At 44.2% G+C, this 16,435-nt stretch overlaps 2 protein-coding genes and 1 pseudogene across 2 annotated transcripts; all 3 read left to right on the forward strand.

Annotated features, from left to right (window-relative positions):
• Positions 1-1,666: 1,666 nt before the first annotated feature.
• LOC114112838 (interferon alpha-2-like) lies at positions 1,667-2,416 on the forward strand (annotated as a pseudogene).
• LOC114113008 (interferon omega-1-like) lies at positions 2,102-8,290 on the forward strand. The gene has a single exon (XM_060409527.1). It carries the CDS (start codon positions 5,169-5,171, stop codon positions 5,829-5,831), a length of 663 nt encoding a protein of 220 aa, XP_060265510.1. The 5' UTR covers positions 2,102-5,168; the 3' UTR covers positions 5,832-8,290.
• A 7,388-nt stretch (positions 8,291-15,678) lies between these two features.
• On the forward strand, positions 15,679-16,299 carry LOC101106400 (interferon omega-1-like). The gene has a single exon (XM_042243486.1). It carries the CDS (start codon positions 15,679-15,681, stop codon positions 16,237-16,239), a length of 561 nt encoding a protein of 186 aa, XP_042099420.1. The 3' UTR covers positions 16,240-16,299.
• The last annotated feature ends 136 nt before the right edge of the window (positions 16,300-16,435 follow it).

Raw genomic sequence — 16,435 nt, forward strand, 5'->3', positions numbered from 1 at the left:
AATCGTTGAGTGTTGTTTTGTTGAGCTCTACAGAGGAGCCTGGCATATTATGGCAACTAAACAACAACTCTGAGAGTCTCTGTTTCTACCTGAGATAATAGTTTGAGAAATTATCCACAAAGTTAAAAATTCCATTTAAATTTACTCTAACTATCTTTGTTTTCAGAAGATTCTCATTTTCTGAAACAGTCTTCAAATCCTAGATCTACTCAAACTTTGGTGTGGATAGTCCTCTAAGAACTACTTCTGGGACAGAGCTGAAGCTCCAATACTTCGGCCGCCTGATGGGAAGAGCCCACTCACTGGAAAAGACCCTGATGCTGGGAAAGATTGAGGGCAGGACGAGAAGGGGACAACAGAGGATGAGATGATTCGATCACATTGGATCGACTCAATGAACATGAATTTTAACAAACTCTGAGAGATAGAGAAGGACAGGGAAGCCTGGCGTGCTGTAGTCCATGGGATCAAAGAGAGTCGGACATGCCTTAGTGACCAACAGCCATGGGACAGAGACCCCTCTGTGCACTTCCTCTGGGACAGACACCTTCCTGGATTCTCTGCATGTGCCATTATTGCCTTTACGGAGCTTACAATCTATCAGGGCAGTCAAATGTTACATAATTAGAGGGATTACTTAATTGCAATTGTATGTTATGTAGCTAAAGGAGAAGGCTTAAAGTTAATGAGGAATAATGTGGAGGCTAAAGAGTATAATGGTCAAGTACCACTTATGCAGTTAATCTCGACTGTTAGCAAGTTAAGTAATCTCTCTGAGTTTTCAGTTTCCCTACTTGCAAACCGGAGAAGGCAATGGCAAGCCACTCCAGTACTCTTGCCTGGAAAATCCCAGGGAGCCTGGGGGAGCCTGGTGGGCTGCCGTCTATGGGGCCGCACCGAGTCGGACATGACTGAAGTGACTAAGCAGCAGTAGCAGCAGTATTTGCAAACATGTCAATAATTATAGTAATTATCTCATAGGAAAGCTGTGAAGATTAATTCATGTTTATTAAAAACACTTTGCTGAGAGGCTGCATGCAAAAATTTCTGTCGTTAATATTAAAAATTATCTGTACCTTACAGAATTGGTAAAGACATGCATTACAAGGAGAAATGTAATTGCAACCTCAGTATCCCTGAGTGCATGGTAGATTATCACTTCCCCGTGAAATATCTAAAGAGATGAGATTATCTGCACTATCACACAGAGACTGAAGCAAAGTATCCTCTGAAATATTGCAGTGGTAGAGGAGAAAGAGAAATAAACACAGGCAACCAGCACCTTAAAAAGTGCCTTGTGGATTATAGTTGCAAAATAACTCACTTTTAACAAATGATATCAGTGATATTGTTCCCTATAATGTCTCCATGGAGCTTAAGGCCTACTCAGGTAGCATCATACAGGTACATACAGAACCAAAATTTTTTAAAGAAGGGGGAAAAGGGTAAATGAGAGAAAAATGAGAAAAATCAAAACCTTCTCTTATAAGCTCTTTTCATACTGAACATTTCTTGGTGACCTGGAAAAGCCACAATTGTATGAATATTTGTCCCTTCTCTGACTTTGATCAGACTCTTCTCCCAGAAGCAACTAAGGAGGTGAGAAAAGCATAATATATGTCAGCGTAGCTATCAACCACAGTGGCACGCATGATTTGATGCCCACCAATAGGCACTCATGGCAAAAATTAGCACTTTTATTGATTTCATTACAAAGAGTAGAAAAAGAAAGGAAAGGGAAAAATGGAAAAACCCAGGAAATGAAAGTTTCTCGACTCACTCTTTAAGAGCCACTCATCACCTCAAGTGCTCAGAACTTGCCTAGACCTCCCCTGCAGGCGGTCCTGCAAGCCCCCAGCATCCCAATGGCCCTCCCCGTCTCTGTGCTGCTGGCCCTGGGGATGCTCTGCTCCAGCCCCATGTGCTCCCTGGGCTGTGAGCTGCCTGCCAGCCACGGCAATCTGGAAAGCTTCACTCGTTGGAGTCAGATGGAGAGAGTGCCCACTGTGTCCTGTCTGAGGGACAGGACTGACTTCAGATTCCTCAGACCCTGGTACACGGGACCAGGCTTGAGAAGACAGAAGCCACAGCTGTTGTGCACGAGTTGCTCCAGCAGACCTTCCAGCTCTTCAGCACCACGGGCTCTTCTGCAGGTCGGGACGAGAGCCTCCTGGACAGATTCCTCGTGGGACTTGATCAGCAGCTGGAGGACCTGGACGCGTGTCTGAGGGAGGGAAGGACACTGGAACAGTCACCTCTAGGGAGTGAGAACTCCAGATTGGCTGTGAAGGGTTACTTCCAGCGAATCAGTGTGTATCTCAAAGAATACAGCCGCTGTGCCTGGGAGGTTGTCCGCAAAGAAATCAGAAGGTGCTTGGTCTTAGCCGACAAGCTCATCAGAAAACTCAGGAAATAAAGAAGACGTTGAATCTGAAACAATTCATCTGGTCAACTAAATGGCTATTTTCTAAGACTCAAAGTGCAACCTTTAACTCTATTTTTGTGTCCGATGAAACATAAGTAATAGCTAATATATGGGCTTATTTAAATGTATGTTAAAGGTTTAGTTACCGTAATTGTTTAAAACAGATTTAAGAATCCATTTTCCATATCATAAAAGGATGTAATATTTATTTATTTATTTAAATTATCAGAAATATTTAGGCTGTTCATAGAGTTTAAATCTTTATCATTCATAAGATACTTGCTTTGTACTATATTTTGTACAAGACTACTCTTGTTTTTCAGTAGAGAAAATAAAAGCAATTCGAAAAAAACCAACGGGCTTGCACACATCTTTGAATAAAACCTGACCCAAAGCCTGATCCTACAAGATAAACTTATACTGAATTCACCTTAATAAAGAGAGAACGGGGTCACCCACCCTGGGTCATAGAAGGAACAATGGAAAATTTGAGGGGGGATTGAATGTGATTCTTGAGACATAGGCTAGAGGTGGGAGGCAGATGGGTGGAGAAAAGCCCAGGTCATGGACTCAGGTGCCTGCTTGGGGCCTGGAAGAACCGGAGCGCCTTCAAGGGTTAGTGGAGAACCACATACATCATGCAGAGAAGGCAATGGCACCCCACTCCAGTACTCTTGCCTGGAGAATCCCAGCGACACGGGAGCCTGGTAGGCTGCAGTCCATGGGTCGCTAAGAGTCGGACACGACTGGGTGGCTTCACTTTCACTTTTCATTTTCATGCATTGGAGAAGGAAATGGCAACCCACTCCAGTGTGCATGCCTGGAGAATCCCAGTGACGGTGGAGCTAGTGGGCTGCCGTCTATGGAGTAGCACAGAGTCAGACACGACTGAAGCAACTTAGCAGCAGCAGCAGCACATCCATCATGGGAGGTCAATCTGCATAGGTGGAGTCTAGGATCCTGGAGTAGAATGAGGAAGGGAGAGGAAGTTTTCTACACTTGGCCATTCCTGAGAAAAGAGTCTTCCTGAACTCTTCAAATGGAGGCAAGAAGAACAAGGAAGGCTGGGGACTGCAGAGACAGCTAAGAGAGGCCATGCAGAACCAGTAGCTGCCATGAGAAATGTGACTCTAAGGAAGTAAGAGGGTTTCTCAAGCTTATTTATATATATTAAACACATATATCATTGCTAAACTTTGAATAATTCAATCAAAGGAATGCGTACCCTTGACTTCTAGGAGGATGCACCATAATCCTCAGCACTTCCTCCCAGTGCAGAAATCCCCAGCGTGCTCTCCTCATTCACTCTGCATGAAGGCGTCCTCTCCATTCATACAGCTGTGTCCTTCTCCATTACGGTTTCTGGTTGTCAATTTCCCCTTATGACTGCAAACCACCAACTCAAAGCAGAACCAGAGTGAAAGTTCTAGCTCAGTCAGACACTCTCCTATGACTTCACCTGCTCTGCCTGCCAAGCACTCAGGTCCAGACTGTCCAGCCTCCCAGAGAAACATAGTAAATAGAGGGAACCCCGCCCCACAGTGAGCAATGGCGGACACACCAGGGGCTCCTCTGAGTGTGCACCTAGGTTATTTCATGTGCAGGGCTTTTAATACATTTAATACATTTAGCAACAGGGGGACAGAGCTTTCCTCGCAGGACATATGTTAGTAAAGTGAACACTGGAAGAATACAATTTCTCAAAGTAACAAAGATCTTTGTGGGAATTCATGTATTAATGTAGGCAATCTTCAGGACATTGATGGATCAATCATCTTTTTCTTCCTTCCAGTTGGGACATAGTGCACTCAGTAGCTATATGTAAAGTCAGAGGGACTTTTGAAATAATTTTATTCATTTATTCATTTCTCACTGTGCTGTGTCTTCACTGCCGCACGGACTTCTCTCTAGTTGTGGCAAAGGTGGGTCCTCTCTAGTTGTGGGGCACAGGCTTCTCACTGTGGGAGCCTCTCTTGTTGGGGAGCACAGGCTCCAGTGCACTTGGCTTCGGTGGTGAGGGCCCGGGGTCTAGAGCACAGGGCGGTAGCTGTGCCCCCAGGCTCACTGTCCTGCAGCACGCGCAGCCTCTAGGACCGCATGGGGTCCTGTTGGCACGTGGACTCCTCACCACTGAGCCACCAGGGAAGCCCCTCAGGGAACGTTTAAGTACATTGAGAGGTTTGTAAACCTTCCTGAGGATTAGGGTCCTAAACAAGTAAAAAACATTCCGATATTACTGTTAAAAATACCATTTCATTAACAGATTATTTTCTAAATAACCTTTCATTCAATACTATAGTATTACCTGAATGAGTAGCCTGGTTCTCACCGTCCTTGGTTCTCACAGGAAGAAAGAGACAGAGGAACAGAGATGCCCAGTGGAAGCAACTGCCTGAATGAATGACTGAAACTCACTAGATTCTGTGACATAAGTTTCCAGTGAGAGACACCATCACTGAATGTCCTTCCTCCAGCTCTGAACCTCTGAGCAGAAAATTGCTGAACAGTGTAAAAATAAGTGATGAATAATATAAATATTCTCATTTAATTGACATATACAATTGGATGGGTACATTTGAAATTACTGGGAAATAGGTAAAATTAATACTTTAAACTGATGACACTTTCTTTGATCATATTGTGAATACATAAGTGAAAATCAAAAAAGGAAGTGAAAGTGTATTAAAACAATTAGAAAATGAAAATTACCATGTTCACTATTTAAAGGTCTCGCTTAGAAAGCATGGCATCAGAGAACCTACCTCAAGGTTCCACCAGACGCCGTCTCAGCCAGTCCATCAGCAGCTGCGTCTTCCCCATGGCCTTCGTGCTCTCTCTACTGATGGCTATCGTGTTGGTCAGCTACGGCCCGGGAGGATCCCTTGGCTGTGACCTGTCTCAGAACCATGTTCTCATTGGCAGGAAGAACCTCAGGCTCCTGGGTGAAATGAGGAGAATCTCCCCTCGCTTCTGTCTGCAGGACAGAAAAGAATTCGCTTTCCCCCAGGAGATGGTGGAGGGCGGCCAGCTCCAGGAGGCCCAGGCCATCTCTGTGCTCCACGAGATGCTCCAGCAGAGCTTCAACCTCTTCCACACAGAGCGCTCCTCTGCTGCCTGGGACACTGCCCTCCTGGATCAGCTCCGCACTGGACTCCATCAGCAGCTGGACGACCTGGACGCCTGCCTGGGGCAGGTGATGGGCGAGGAAGACTCTGCCCTGGGAAGGACGGGCCCCACCCTGGCCGTGAAGAGGTACTTCCAGGGCATCCATGTCTACCTCAAAGAGAAGGAATACAGCGACTGCGCCTGGGAAACCGTCAGAGTGGAAATCATGAGATCCTTGTCTTCATCAGCCAGCTTGCAAGAAAGGTTAAGAATGATGGATGGAGACCTAAACTCATCTTGATATGACTCTCACTGACTAAGAGGCCATATCACCCTTGTACGCTCCCCTGAAGTCATTTTAGAAGACTCTGATTTCTGCTTTAGCCACCATGTTTCCTGAATTCAATCAATAGTACTTTCTCAGTAGCAATAAGCAAGTAGATAATAAAAAGTATTCAACTGCACAGGGATCAGTCCATAAGGGATGACTGCCATGATGTTATTTATGTTTATTTATGTATTTATTGTATCTCATCATATTTATATTTTCATGTAAAAATGTTGTTTTGCATTGTAATAAAATTTAGAAAATATGTTCATTTCCTTAATCTTCTAATTTGTTTTATTTATTAATTTCTTATGAAAGTAATTACTGTTTTCATTATGAAGAACTAAATACATATTTGGTCTACATAAACCTAGCATAGAATAGCATTTGTCCATTTATACTACAGAATAGTTGTATCACTTTTCAGGAAATGATTGTCAAAAGGTACAATTTCTGGATCCCTGGCAGTCCAGTGGAATGGACTCCATGCTTCCAGTGTGAGACGCTCAGGTGCCATGGATACCTGGTCAGGGAAATAAGATCCTGCAAGCTGTGGAGTGCAGCCCCCTCCACCCAAAAGAAACAGGTAGAAAGGAGTCTCTGAAACGGTGGTAGATGAGTAGTCCTGAAGTCACAAGTATAACTAGTTTATACCCAATCAACAGAGAATGGTTGGTGTCAGTATGTGGGGGGAGGACTCCCGTCCTCCAGGGAAGCTGCGAACATGTGGTCCTGAGTGGCTGAGCCTGACACCTGTTACTCTTCCTCCCGCCTTCTCCTCGGTCCTGCTTTACTGAACAATCCACTCCCTTACACTGTATCTTCACTGCCTCCAACACAGGAGCTCTGTTCTGTGATGGTTTCTGGCTTCAAAGTTTCTCTGAGTGGAAACCACTGGAAGAGAGCACAAGTGAAAGGAGAGCTCTAGAAGTTTCAAAACCTTTGAATGCAGCTCTGCTATTTAACAGCAGTGTGACCCTGAAAAATATCACAAACACTAAGGAGATGGATATGGCAACCCCCTCCAGTATTCTTTCTTGACAATCCCATGCACAGAGGAGCCTGGTGGGCCACAGTCCATGGGTCACAGGAGCTGGACCTGTCTGAAAGAACTTAGCATGCATGCAGGCATGCATTCTATCTTGATCTTCTTCTCAAATATGGGGAAAATAACAGTAGTTTTTCATAGGACTACTGTTTGGATCAATAAGTCCATATTACAAGAAGCAAAAAAGTGTGCTTGGCACAAATAATCAGGACAGTGAGAGTCCCAGAGTAGCTGCCCACAGGGAGCAGACTGGTCAGCTGGCCTGAGGCAGTGACTGAAAGGCAACACCGTAAAGATACTAGGTCTTTGGTAAAAATATTTAACTTAGGGGCTAGTTTCACGGTATATACAGTGAGTGAACTCTCCTGTGCTCAGTGCTGAAGACAATTCCAATTTCTGTGTGTCAGACTTCTAGAAGTATTCTTAGGAAGTCACAGAAATTCTTTGAGAAAGAAGGATTAGTTGATCTATCATAAAAATGAATAATAGGGAAATCATAGAGATCTCATATGAATGCAGAAAATCACACACATTACTCCTTAATCAAGTTTCTTGCTTCTTTAGTGTGAGTACTACTCTACTACTTCTTGAAGACATTTCTAAAATCACCTTCTCAACTCTCTGTTGGGTTTCCATCTTTCAGCAGCAAGGCAGAGGCAGGAAGAAAAGAGCAAGGGCCATGCAGTGTGAGGTTCTGCTCTCCAGCCCTGGGCTGGCCTGGGTTTGATCCTCGTTGTTTTCCATAAAGACTTCAGTCCCTAAGTGCTGGCAGGGTCACCTCCTAGAGTCGGTCCTTCTCAGAAATCAGTGCCTTTGAGGAGAGACTGCTACAAGTGTATGCAGGTTTCAAACCCAAGTGAGAGTCTTTCTCTGAATAAGAGGCCATGAAGTCAATTTTATGGGTCAAAACACAGAAAACTTGCACATGCAGCCTGCCAACTATCCTTGATAACAGTGGCTACATTAATCTATATTCAAGACCATAAAAGTCCCTATATGTTCTCAAAACAGGATCTTATCATCCTTTTTAGTTTTTGCCAATCTGACTGGTGACACAGAGCATCTAGCAGCAATCATTAACTTTCCTTTTCCTAATTGATGGTGGTTGTCATCAGTCATACTCCAGCCTTCTTGTCCATCTCTTGGAATCGGTTCGGAGAACTCTGAAAGAAAAGCAATCTGCAGGCAGGGAGAATTGTACTGAAAACAACTGGAGCCCCAGCATCCCAGAGTAGAGCTAAGAGCTGTGGAGTTGAGACTTTCGTTTTAAGACCAGTATGCTAGAGGAGGTGACAGCCTTTCTCTGTCATATCCACTGGAAATGTAGGTTTCTTCTGTGAATTTCTGATCCGTAGGCAATGAACCCTCTGCTCTTGCATTGTCACCTTACCCAAGTAAGTGCAGGTCAGTTCAGTTCCGGCGCCCAGTGGTGTCCAACTCTCTGCGACCCCATGAATCGCAGCATGCCGTCCATCACCAAATCCCAGAGTTCACACAGACTCACTTCCATCAAGTCACTGATGCCTCCCAGCCATGTCATCCTCTGTCGTCCCCTTCTCCTCCTGCCCTCAATCCCTCCCAGCATCAGAGTCTTTTCCAATGAGTCACCCCTTCACATGAGGTGGCCAAAGTACTGGAGTTTCACTTTAGCATCTTTCCTTCCAAAGAAATCCCAGGGCTGATCTCCTTCAGAATGGACTGGTTGGATCTCCTTGCAGTCCAAGGGACTCTCAAGAGTCTTCTCCAATACCACAGTTCAAAAGCATCAATTTTTTGGTGCTCAGCCTTCTTCACAGTCCAACTTTCACATCCATACATGACCACAGGAAAAACCATAGCCTTGACTAGATGGACCTTAGTCGGCAAAGTAATGTCTCTGCTTTTGAATATGCTATCTAGGTTGGTCATAACTTTCCTTCCAAGGAGTAAGTGTCTTTTAATTTCATGGTTGTAGTCACCATCTGCAGTGATTTTGGAGCCCCCCAAAATAAAGTCTGACACTGTTTCAACTGTTTCCCCATCTATTTCCCATGAAGTGATGGGACTGGATGCCATGATCTTCGTTTTCTGAATATTGAGATTTAAGCCAACTTTTTCACTCTCCTCGTTCACTTTCATCAAGAGGCTTTTTAGTTCCTCTTCACTTTCTGCCATAAGGGTGGTGTCATGCATACCTGAGGTTATTGATACTTCTCCTGGCAATCTTGATTCCAGCTTGTGTTTCTTCCAGTCCAGCGTTTCTCATGATGAAACTCTGCATATAAGTTAAATAAGAAGGGTGACAATATACATAGAGCCTTGACGTACTCCTTTTCCTACTTGGAACCAGTCTCTTGTTCCGTGTCCACTTCTAAGTGTTGCTTCCTGACCTGCATACAGATTTCTCAAGAGGCAGGTCAGGTGGTCTGGTATTCCAATCTCTCTCAGAATTTTCCACAGTTTATTGTGATCCACACAGTCAAAGGCTTTGGCATAGTCAATAAAACAGAAATAGATGTTTTTCTGGAACTCTCTTGCTTTTTCGATGATCCAGTGGATGTTGGCAATTTGATCTCTGGTTCCTCTGCCTTTTCTAAAACCAGCTTGAACATCAGGAAGTTCACAGTTCACATATTGTTGAAGCCTGGATTGGAGAATTTTGAGTATTACTTTACTAGCGTGTGAGATGAGTAAAACTGTTTGGTAGTTTGAACATTGTTTGGCATTGCCTTTCTTTGGGATTGGAATGAAAACTGACCTTTTCAGTCCTGTGGCCACTGCTGAGTTTTCCCAATTTGCTGGCATATTGAGTGCAGCACTTTCACAGATTCATCTTTCAGGACTTGAAATAGCCAAGGAGTTCATAGTTCATTTTTGTTCAAACTTCGTGATCTCCAGCTAGAAACACACAGATTGCAATGTCCTCAAGCAGTTCCCAGGATCCACACTCACACTGCACTCCTGCCATCTGGCTGGTATCCAGTCTGAGTTTCATTTGTGACAAAGACACTTGTAGTTTTCCTGTGTTCAGGGCCCAGAAGTGTTTTCCGGTCAAACTCATGAACTAGGTCATGACCTGCTCTAGTTTTCAGGGCTTTAAAAATCTGTCTTGATGGTGATGCCTTTCGAAGATGCATGCTGGAATCATATCCCCAACTGCCTATTTCACAGCTGGTACCTACTGAGCACACATTATGCTGAAATCAAAAGCATTTTGATTGCACGTGTTTAAGCCACTAATCCATATGATTTGACATGTCAAAAATGTTAATGAAACTCTCCAATGAAAAACTGACTACATAAAAAAATGGATGTTTGATAGATGATTCCTGATGAAAAGACATGAGAGGAAAAAGGAATTTGTTAGTTGAGATTTGTTATTTGAGAGAAATATCAATAACCTCAGATATGCAGATGACACCACCCTTATGGCAGAAAGTGAAGAGGGACTAAAAAGCCTCTTGATGAAAGTGAAAGAGGAGAGTGAAAAAGTTGGCTTAAAACTCAACATTCAGAAAACAAAGATCATGGCATCTGGTCACATCACTTCCTGGAAATAGATGGCGAAACAGTGGAAAGAGTGTCAGACTTTACATTTTTGGGCTCCAAAATCACTGCAGATGGTGACTGCAGCCATGAAATTAAAAGATGCTTACTCCTCGGAAGGAAAGTTATGAGCAACCTAGATGGCATATTCAAAAGCAGAGACATTACTTTGCCAACAAAGGTCCGTCTACTCAAGGCTATGGTTTTTCCAGTTGTCATGTATGGATGTGAGAGCTGGACTGTGAACAAACCTGAGTGCTGGAGAACTGATGCTTTTGAACTGTGGTGCTGGAGAAGACTCTTGAGAGTCCCATGGACTGCAGGAGATCCAACGAGTCCATTCTGAAGGAGATCAGCCCTGGGTGTTCTTTGGAAGGAATGATGCTAAATGCTCCAGTACTTTGGCCACCTCATGGGAAGAGCTGACTCATTGGAAAAGACTCTGATGCTGGGAGGGATTGGGGGCAGGAGGAGAAGGGGACGACAGAGGATAAGATGGCTGGATGGCATCACTGACTCGATGGACGTGAGTTTGAGTGAACTCCGGGAGTTGGTGATGGACAGGGAGGCCTGGAGTGCTGCAATTCATGGGGTTGCAAAGAGTCGGACATGACTGAGCGACTGAACTGAACTGAACTAAACTGACTGGGTCATAATTTGTCAAATATGGCATTCCCTCAGTGAAGAGAGATATATACGAGGTAGCAATTTTGAAAACATTACTGAGGATTTTGCTTCCATTAAAGCCGGCAACTTACAAGTACTGTTGTGGCATAAGGAAAATATTTCAACTTGATGTGAGTTTAAGACGTATATATTTTAAAAGATTTTTCAGACAATTAACATTACAGGAGAAATTTACCTTTTATATTAATAGTGAATGAAATAATTTTCTTTTTCCCTTGGGGCGCCTTTAAGTCTCAGTCTTGTCCCCAAGTCTTCCTTCCCACTGGAGGGTCACAGTATCAGGCAGATTTCTGTGTGGACGTCGTCTTCTATTCTTCCAGTCATTTCCCGTATTCAGGTAATTTGGTAGCAGCAAGTATGCTTTACCTATAGCCACAAGTACCATCAGCTTGGAGTTTTCTACACAGGATTCACTGAATCGTTTGTAATCCAATCTGAGCAGGGGTCATCACTCTCAAGGATCTTGTCCATCATGTATCTCAATTTTATGGTGAGGATCACTTAACAATCTATGAGACCTCTTGGACAGTTAAATGCGATTCTTTTATAATTATTAGAATTATTAATTTTGTCAAGTACAGTTAGACTCTCAGTAATAACTACCACTTGATAATTTCAGTTTGCTTCTTATACAAAATAATCAGGATACTTTGTAAATCGCTCAGCTTATCGAGAATTTGGAGGGAGACATTAATGGAAATAAGAGATTTGTAACACTGAGGTATGAAATAACAAAGGGACAGCTTGTGTTAGAAGCAAAAGAGGGAAATAAGTGAGAGTTCAGGACATGCAGTGGGCTCAGGTGTTTATGCTGTGGATGGGAGTGTGGAATCTGACATTCATTATTAGATTAGTTCATCCACATAAAGTCTTAGCAGGGGGCTCTTGGAAAGGAGAATATTAACTCATTTCCCTATGTTGGAAGGATTAAGTGAGTCCCTTTAGAGGCTAAGGAATTTGTAGCTGTTGTCACTGTCATTTTTGATGAACACTGAGTGTCTGTGGAATTTGTCTGGTGAAAGTATTAGTGGCTCAGTCGAGTCTGACATTTGGTGACCCCCATGAACTGTAGCCTGTCAGGCTCCTCTGCCCATGGAATTCTCCAAGCAAGAATACTGGAGTGGGTTACCATTTCCTTCTCCAGGGGATCTTCCCGACTCAGGGATTGAACCCTGGTCTCCTGCATTGCAGGCAGATTCTTTACCATCTGAGCCACCAGGGAAGCCTGGTAGGTCCTTGGTAATTAGGTTCACAGTATAACATTTATAACATTTAATGAGCAAACAATCCAGGATGGATATGCCATAAAAAGTGAGGGTAGCATCAGGGAATGTGTTCTTTCTCCTCAAATAAATACCAAGAATGAAATAGATCCCAAGGAATCCTTGCCATAAACACAATACCTTGGTATCTTCTTATTACCATGTCACAGACTGAATGTGTGTGTGTTCCCCAAATTCATATATCGAAACCCTCCCCCTCGAGACTCCCTGATGGTCCAGTGGCCAGGACTCCATGCTCCCGCAGCAGGGAGCCTGAGTTGGATCTCTGGTCAGGGAACTAGATCCTGCATGTGGCAAGCCAGACTTCCCATGGCCCAAGTAAAAATCCTGCACGAAGCAAGGAAGATCCAAGATCCAGCATGCTTCAAATAAGACATGGCCCAGCCAAATAAGCACATAAAATAAATATTAAAAAAAAATTTTAAAAACCCACAGAAACCCAACCCATCAATATGATCATATCACAAAATGGAATATTAGGGAGATTGTTAGGGTACAGCTCGGTTCAGTTCAGTCGCTCAGTTATGTCCGACTCTTTGCGACCATATGAATTGCAGCATGCCAGGCCTCCCTTTCCATCACCAACTCCCGGAGTTCACTCAAACTCATGTCCATCGGTGACTCGGTGATGCCATCCAGCCATCTCATCCTCTGTCGTCCCCTTCTCCTCCAGCCCCCAATCCCTCCCAGCATCAGAGTCTTTTCCAATGAGTCAACTCTTCCCATGAGGTGGCCAAAGTACTGGAGTTTCAGCTTTAGCATCATTCCTTCCAAAGAACACCCAGGAATGATCTCCTTTAGGATGGACTGGTTGGATCTCCTTGAAGGCCATGGGACTCACAAGAGTCTTCTCCAACACCACAGTTCAAAAGTATCAATTCTTTGGCACTCAGCTGTCTTCACAGTCCAACTCTCACATCCAAACATGACTATTGGAAAAACCATAGCCTTGACTAGATGGACGTTGTTGACAAAGTCATGTCTCTGCTTTAGAATATGCTATCTAGGTTGCTCATAAGTTTCCTTCCAAGGAGTAAGCGTCTTTCAATTTTAGTAATCAATAAAATTAGCTATTACTTTTAATATCATAATTTTACTGTTACCCAGATTAAGATCAGGATCTTTTGGAATCATTTCATTCCCTGTCATTCTAGTTTTTTCGAAGCATCTTCTCATTACCCAAATGGATTTATCAACTACACAGATGCTAGGCAAGGCTGATCTCCTAAACCCTGCCAGAAAGGGTTTGTGTTCTAGCAAATGGGGTTCTGAGTGCCCGTCTCTCTTCCTTCTCCGCTTATACTGATGACATGTGGATTAAAGGAAAGGAAAATCAGCTAGCTGGTCTTACAAAGGTGAGGGCAGGAAACTGACTCAGGACTTGGCCTTCATTGAGCTTCTGTAAGAAGCAGCCCTGTCCCAGTCCTTCTGTTGTTCATGTTGGCCTCATCCTTCCCCTCTGCCACAGCCTGCTCCCCAGCTGTGCTGCACTGCAGTTTGCTAACTCAGAGTAATACATCATTACCTCAGGGGAAAAGCCCTTCCCTTCTTTCATACTCAGGACATTGAGGCTCACCCTTGTTTTCTTCTTGCCCACAAAACAACTGTGGAAGTTTACTTTCTAGGAAAGTTGCAAAGAGAAACAAAAAAGAAATCTAACGTCTTGAAAGTGAAAGAGATGCAACCTCTCTGGCTTCTTTACTTCCCTTTCTTGTTCTCACCTCATCATGAAATAGAACCAGAGCAGAGGCAGGAATACCAACATTGTCCAATAAGTCACTAAGTGTGTATATAAAATGTTTAAATGAAAAGTTACACTCGAGTAAAGGAAAGAAGGCTATTTCTTCTGATCTAGTGCCCCGGACCTCACTGCCCTGCAATCTCAGAGGAGACAGGAACAGAGAAACAGAGATGCCCAGTAGAATCAACTGCCTGAATCAATGACCGAATCTCATTAGATTCTGAGACATAAGCTTCCAATAAGAGACAACCCCATCACTGAATCTCCTTCCTCCAGCTCAGAAACTCTGAGCAGAACAAGAGTTGAAGAGTTTAAGTAAAAGTGTTGAATAATAAAACCTATACCTGGCAAAGTCAATATTATTGATCTACCAAAAGGAAAATAATTGCAACTGGAAACTCCTCCACTAACTTGCACAAACACACTTCTGCCCTCAGCATCTGAGCACTGCTGACACTTTAGACACCTGGGGACACGGGTCAGGAGAAGAGGAGGTCACCACTGAGCACTAGGGTCCTTCACACAAAAACTCCAGGGGAGAGGCTGGGGTTTCGGGAAGACAATTTATTTTCCCAACCAGTCAATAAGCCCTCCACAGAAAGGAGGTTTTCGAGTCCTCAGGATGTGGTGAGCCTGCCCTCAGGGAGGGAGAGAGTCCAACAGGTGAGGAAGGGGACTCAGTCACTCCAGAGGACAGGGGTGGCTCCATGTGACTCTCCCTTGTGAGTGAGGTGCTGCTGGGAAAATACAGTTATCCTGGATGTAGAGTTTCCTCACCCATGTTCCCTGAGAAGAACCAGGATTCTGGTGGGGGTATTGGCCCAGTCTGTGGAGGACGACAGGTCTCCAGCAAGAAAAAGGTGGAAAGAAGGGTGATGTCTGTAATAGTGCTGCCCTCATGGTTCCCTGAAGGGCAGGGATCTGCAGGACATGTTCTAGAAGGAAGAGAAATGTGGGAGGAATTCAAGGACTGATAATAATCAGCCTCTTCTCTAAATCAAACACTAAAGAAAACTCATCATTTGTTTCCAAGAGCTTAACTGCCAGACTGATCTGGTAAATCCCTTATATATGGAATCCATAGAGCAGATAGAGCCTGGCTTCCTAAGGAACCTAAGAGGGAAAAATGGAGCTTCAGAGCAAGCCAAAAATACGTTCTTGGATGAGAGGAGAGCAACACTTATGCATGAGAGATAAAGCGCAATAAAGTGTGTAATTACAGATGTCCATCAATTCTGACTTAAGAGAAAGACTTTCTCATTTGATTGAAAAACAACCATTTGGATGGGCACAACTGAAGTGACTAGGAAAAGACAAAAATAATAGTCTAGAAGGAAGAACATTTCTTTGACTGTCTTGAGAATACATAACAGAAAACCAAGAAAGGAAGTAAAAGTGCATAGAAATGATTAGAAAATGAAAATTACCATGTTCCCTATTTAATGGCCTCACTTAGAAAGCATGGCATCAGAGAACCTACCTCAAGGTTCCACCAGACGCCATCTCAGCCAGTCCATCAGCAGCCGCGTCTTCCCCATGGCCTTCGTGCTCTCTCTACTGATGGCCCTGGTGCTGGTCAGTTATGGCCCGGGAGGATCACTGGGCTGTGACCTGTCTCAGAACCATGTTCTCATTGGCAGGAAGAACCTCAGGCTCCTGGGCCAAATGAGGAGACTCTCCCCTCGCTTGTGTCTGCAGGACAGAAAAGACTTCGCTTTCCCCCAGGAGTTGGTGGAGGGCGGCCAGCTCCAGGAGGCCCAGGCCATCTCTGTGCTCCACGAGATGCTCCAGCAGAGCTTCAACCTCTTCCACACAGAACGCTCCTCTGCTGCCTGGAACACCACACTCCTAGAGCAGCTCCGCACTGGACTCCATCAGCAGCTGGACGACCTGGACGCCTGCCTGGGGCAGGTGATGGGAGAGGAAGACTCTGCCCTGGGAAGGACGGGACCCACCCTGGCTGTGAAGAGGTACTTCCAGGGCATCCATGTCTACCTGAAAGAGAAGGAATACAGCGACTGTGCCTGGGAAACCGTCAGAGTGGAAATCATGAGATCCTTGTCTTCATCAGTCAGCTTGCAAGAAAGGTTAAGATGATGGATGGAGACCTGAGCTCAACTTGACATGACTCTTTCTGATGAAGATGCCCCGTCATCTTTGGAAACTCACCTGGGGTCATTTCAGAAGACTCTGAATTCTGCTTTAGCCACCAAATTTGTTGAATTCACTCAGCCAATACATGTCTGTAGTAATAAGCACGTAGATATAAAAGAAATCAAGTGCAGGGGTATCA

The sequence above is a fragment of the Ovis aries genome, chromosome 2, assembly GCF_016772045.2.
Source record: "Ovis aries strain OAR_USU_Benz2616 breed Rambouillet chromosome 2, ARS-UI_Ramb_v3.0, whole genome shotgun sequence".
Classification (NCBI taxonomy): Eukaryota; Metazoa; Chordata; class Mammalia; order Artiodactyla; family Bovidae; genus Ovis; species Ovis aries.